General features: G+C 39.2%; 1 protein-coding gene across 1 annotated transcript in view; it reads left to right on the top strand.

Annotated features, from left to right (window-relative positions):
- Positions 1-3067: 3067 nt before the first annotated feature.
- LOC139139508 (uncharacterized) overlaps positions 3068-5958 on the top strand; it is a 3397-nt gene continuing 506 nt past the window's right edge. Inside the window, exon 1 of the mRNA XM_070708421.1 lies at positions 3068-3625. Within this exon, the coding sequence (XP_070564522.1) occupies positions 3068-3625 (558 nt within the window). The remainder of the gene's footprint in view (positions 3626-5958) is intronic.

Here is a 5958-nt window from a genome sequence, read left to right on the forward strand (position 1 = left end):
TCTTTTGTATGAACTTTTCCAGTTATGCCAATTGTATACACTGGCGCAGTGGATACCCTCGGAACTAAAATCTATCATTCTTTGAAATGTTAGATATTTATTAGTGGATGTGTTTACCATTAATTTACAATGTCACATCTATGTGTGGATAGGGAAAGTAAACGAAGAATATGGAACAGGGTTAACTGCCTTTGATAAGCTGATATCTTTCAGTGTTACGGGTTGTGGCCTCGTTAGAGCGCCGCCACCGGTGTGACTGTGATTATTTATGCCACGTACGCGCCATCATGGTACAACATCTGTTCACCTCCATCAGGTAGCGTATATATAAAGTTAATCACGTGCATTTGTCGTCTTCGGAAAATTTGACTATAGGCGCAAATTCTGGCCGACAAAACTGATAGATTTCCTTCGTAGGCTAAGGCCAATGCAATGTTACGAGCATGTACCACTCGATGCAGTTATAATTGTGCTTCTTCGATGAATTGTGAGAAATTCACTCCCATTTCGTATAAGATTTCTAGCCATTATGAGTTCATGGTGTACTCCTTACCCGTTAAAGCTCTTTAAGCTCACTTTTGATGTAGTTTTGATTACTTTTGTTTGCTTTATTAGTTTGCTGTTCTGTAATGCAAAATCGGCGTCAAATGAATGCTCAATGTCAACACAACCCCCTTTTAAAAATATTGCGTTCTCAGTGTCCAATTGTTTACGACTGAATTGTAGTCCAGACAAGTGAGTCCATTTGTTGTATTGTTCTGTGTTTGCCTCCCTTATAAATTCTGTTTGAACATACTCTTTGAAAAAGGAAAAAAAAGAAACTTATTTTATGAAACAAAATCGAAAAGTTTTTTAGAAAAGGTTACTGCCAATGTCGCTTTCAAGGAAATCGAAACCTAATAAGTTTCTTACAAATGCACAGTGTCTTTTCACTGGTTTTTTGTGTAAACTCAAGAAACAAACCTTTGCTTCTTGGGCCTGGGGGATCTACATCGTTAGCACACATTTTGTCTGCACCCGCATGCGCACGCTTAGAAGTGATGAAATATTTTAACAGGAAAGCACTGGAAAGGGTTCTGAATTACCAGAAAGGGTCTTCAATGACCAGAATAGGAGCTGCCTAACATACAGTGAAAAAACCAAAAAGACAGATTTGTTACTTTAAATCAAGCTCTGAGGAACAAGGTATCTGTTTCAAGGAGAACCTACTTCACTGAGTATAGCTTCTTCTTTGGTTCATATTTGGAATGGAAATGCCACTTGAATTAACTTCTGTTATATGTAACATTTTGATTTAAAATCGCGGACGGAAATCCCTATCTCCTCTGTTCAAAACAAGCCTTGATAATATGCCGGTCATGTCCTGAACATTTCTATTCTTACCAGTGACACTCAGTCAACCAAAGCATTGTAAGCCTTGTCAATCTACTAGTGAACGGACAAACCGGTATCTGATAGGTTTATAGTGTGCAAAATGTGAACTGGTTCCTCCTCTCACCTTTTTGTGTTTTGTTAAACTTCAACATCGTCTCAGTTTGAGTGACCTACTTCTAATTACTCTAAAACGACCCTTGCTGTACCGTCTTTGTCACGACGACTCGATTTCTAACGAATGATGAAAAAAGGGTCAACTGACATCTTGCGATGATCTATAGCAAAAACAACAGGACAAGAGAGAGCAATCGCCCCGCTCCAGTAGCTAAGGTCAGAGTACGGGCTTTGTTGTTTCTGTCCAGGCTTCATCTGTCAAGGAACGAAATTCATAGATTGTCATTTTGTGTTCTCGTCAACAGGTGACCTGGCCAGAGCCGGATTAACTCAAATCGACTTAGACTGATAAGTCCACTGATGTATTTAAAAATTAAGCAATTTAAGAACTTGCCTTAGGAATGTTGCTCTACAAACTGCTAAGTCCGAAAAAAAATGTGCGCTGTTCCGATACTTTAAATCAAGCTCTGAGGAACAAGGTATCCGTACACCATACATATCAAAGGCAAAAAAAAACATAAGCGACATCCTCGTTCAAGCAAAAATCAAATGCCAAGTAACGAACGCGTGATTTTACGGGATTTTACTTTCTTTTTTTCAATTTCCGTGTTTACGTAGTTCTAAAACGCTGTTCCGATAACCCGACCTACCCTATTTTTATCTGCCGACCCTAAACATTTTAGAGCTACCTAAACACGAAAGTAAAAAAAAAAGAAATAAAAATCCCGTAAAATTACGCGTTCGTTACTTGGCATTTGATTTGTGCTTGAACGAGGATGTCGCTTATGTTTTTTTGCCTTTCATATGTATGGTACATTTTTCTGGAAATGTTGAGGCCAGTGTTTGACCGCCCTAAACCCCTGAAAATGCATATTTAAAAATAAAAATATTTTGGAAAAAAAATTCCTGCCGACTTACTTACCTTATTCTTGAAAACCAGGTTATCGGAACAGCGCATTTTTTTTTTGCCCATGAACAGGCAGTTTCGAACATCTGCGAGCAGAACTGCCCGGGTACATGTTTATTTTTACTTTGCGTGCATCCCTAATAAATATACGGCTATATGTTAATTGGGGGAGGGAGACTTGAAAAAATTTGAACATACAGACGGGGAGACTTGAAATTTTTTGAGGTTATTGAGGGGATCTGAAAAAAAAAATTCAATCGCGATTCCTCCAGCCCCCCCCCCCCCTCACCGTTATCTCTGAAAGCAGCCTGACTCCTTTTCTCAATTTATTTTTATTGTATTGTATGTACAAAGTTCCTGTGATGAACAAGTATCTCTGGTGTATTAGGTTTACACTTTTTTGTGTTATTTTCTGGCTCATTTACCCTTGTTTTGGGCAACGATTCCATAGTGACTGTTTCCTAACGTTCTTCTTAACACCCCTCCCCATATCAAATGGTGCACCCCTACCACCGACTACAAGCTGCATCGGCTTATCATAACATCGCTTCTATCGACTATGGGTGTGACGGCTACGTGACTCGAACTCAATTGTGGTGCAGTGTTGGCAGCTCAAGCAGCTAGCAGCTGTTAGAACACTTCATCAGAGGGCTTCATTGGAAGAGCGTGGAAATGTTTCGGATTCAAGCGGCGAGAGCTGGTCTGGTAACCGACCTGATCAAAGCTGCCTCTGTAACAAGGAAGTTTTCGGGCAGTAGCCATGCTCTTGGGTCATACAACTTTGAGTACAGCGAGCAGCTCAACATTCCCCAACAAACGGACGCACGACTCGCCGGCCGTAGATGGCTCGCCGGCGCTCTTAATCCATCGAACAAGTTTCCCGAATATCTGCGTTCACCCACGGCCAATCTTCCACCCGTCTACACAGCGGAAAGCTCGCAACGTGATTCGTCCGACAGTCTGAATGGCTGGTCAAGAAAAACCCGAGAAATCCTCGACAGTGTTCTTCCGCAACATGGAGTTGCTCTTTTCAGAGGACTACCAATAACGGGCGCAGACGACTTTTCGACATTTCTGCAAGGCGTCGACTACAAATTGGTCGGGTACGAAGGTGGACTTGGCGTTCGTCAGGTTGTGAAAGACAGGGTTATGACAGCCAGCGACGACGTGTCAGAGGTCACGATTCAGCCCCATAATGAATTAGCATACGCCGCACATTACCCGACAAAGGTGAGAAGTCAAGGAGTCATAGGTCGAAGTTATATCATCCATGAATGTTCACGTATCACCATACTGCGTTGTATTTTGCGTTTTGTGACGTGCCCCTCTCTCAGCATGCTCAGGTTTTCCTCTACCGCGGTTGCAATAAATCTCGTAGCGCATCAACCGTTAACCGCCAACTATAAACATGGTGAAATATTCTCCCTGTACAAGCTATATTCCTACATGTGCTGCTATATGGTGGTCGGAGCTACCGCCGACTATTTATATGTTTTATGTTAAATATTAATTTAATAGTCACTTTTTACCAAAATAATTCATGTTTAAATTTTGTTTCATCTGAAACAAAAAAGATTACAAAAAACCCGACAAAACATTTGAAAAAGAAAAAATAAATTGAAAAGAAAAAACAAAAAATTGAGGGAAAAAATTGTTTCCCATTTTAGAAAAATCAGGAACATTTTATTTGAAACATAATTTTTCTCAATATGAGAAACAAAACAAAAAAGTAAATTAAAATGAAAGTAAAGTAAAAGTAAAACAAAATGAAAATTAACTTCAAAGTGAAATGAAACTAAAAGTGGATTAAAAGTAAAATGAAAACGAAATAAAATACACTGTTTACTATGGCCAACATAACAGTTGCCATAGTATACCAGCATGCTTTTCGGTTCCCCTCGTTACTGTCGAATGTCGCTCAAAAGGATGATGTCTTCGTAATATCTTTGATTTGTTTAGTTTCTCTTGCAAAGCACGTTATATGACACTCCTGTTAATATCATGCCATGTGAAAACAAGCATTTTCACAAAAAATACAGCAACAATATTGGTATTTCAGCACGCGTATGCGCGGTTGCTAAGCAATCCTCTTGGAGCAGAAGTAAAATGAGATGCCAGAATTCACACAGTTGAAGACAAATAATTCCAGGTGAAGCAAGGAGAAAAAAGAATAATGCTGAAGAGTCAATCTTCCAACCCCATAGAATATCAAATGGTCCATCCCTAAATCGACTATACGTCATTAAGAGCCGTTTACGTAGCTCCGTTCTTCGGTTGCATCCTGAACAGGGACGGGCTGCGGAGAGTCTAGCTCCTGGCGCCGCGCCGTTACCGTCCCACGTCGTCGTACGTTTCGCTGCGCCGGGCACAGTTCGCCCTTCGTGTCTTCGACGCTCTCCCTTAGGGACTGGACACAAATTACAGGGGGGGGGTGGGCCGGTGTTTTTGGGGGTGGGTCGCCATTTTTCGCGCAAGCATTTTTGAAGGGTCATAAAATTTTGTGCAAGCCTATGGGGGAGGGTCACCTTTTTTCATGCATCAAAGCTGAAATTGCATGTGCACGTTATGGAATACTGAAAAAAAAAAAAATACCTCCTGGCACTTTCATTTTCTGCCATTACCATTTTCGGCGCGCCCTTCGGGCGCAAATTTCAGGTATAATAAACAATGTATTGATGATCCAAGCAGCCACATTGATTTAAGTTGTCATGATTTCTACTTATTCAACACTATTGTGCATAACTGTCCCCTATAATGACTCTTTCAATAACAATTTGGGAGATTACTTATTTGACATCATTCTCCATTGACAATACATTGGGTATAGGTCGGTGTCAAACGTTCATGTCGCTGTATGTACATTTTTTATTTTTTGAGGACATTGACAGAATACAAACTATTTAGAATAGTGCATAGTGTCATTAATAACAACTGGAAGCTTCAGGTCGAACAACTTTTGAATAACAATTTAGGATCAGATAACCTATGAGTTATTTGTAGTTTCCTCATAGCCTACAATGTATAGTGAATCAACATTTTGGTGAAATTCCAAAATCAAATTTCTTGCACAACCATTGACTTGAAACCACTCTAGTCTAATCATGAATATTAATACTAATAATTAGGTGTATATAAATGCACAGGTTTACCAAGTTTTGTATTGGAAAAAAATTATTCATAGTTTCATCATAGACTGCCATGTATAGTGAATGGACATTTCAGTGAAATTCCAAAATCAAATTTCTTGCACACCCATTGACTTGAAACTACTCTAGTCTAATCATGAACATTAATACCAATAATCAAGTGTACATAAATGCACAGATTTTCCTATTTTTGTATTGGAAAAAAATTATTCATAGTTTCATCATAGACTGCCATGTATAGTGAATCAACATTTCGGTGAAATTCCAAAATCAAATTTCTTGCACACACACGGACTTGTAACCACTCTAGTCTAATCAAGAACATAAATATCAATAATCAAGCATACATAAATACACAGATTTGCCAAGTTTTGTATTTAAAAAAATTATTCATAGTTTCTTCATAGACTACAATGT

This window comes from Ptychodera flava, chromosome 8 (genome assembly GCF_041260155.1).
Source record: "Ptychodera flava strain L36383 chromosome 8, AS_Pfla_20210202, whole genome shotgun sequence".
In the NCBI taxonomy this organism is placed as follows: domain Eukaryota; kingdom Metazoa; phylum Hemichordata; class Enteropneusta; family Ptychoderidae; genus Ptychodera; species Ptychodera flava.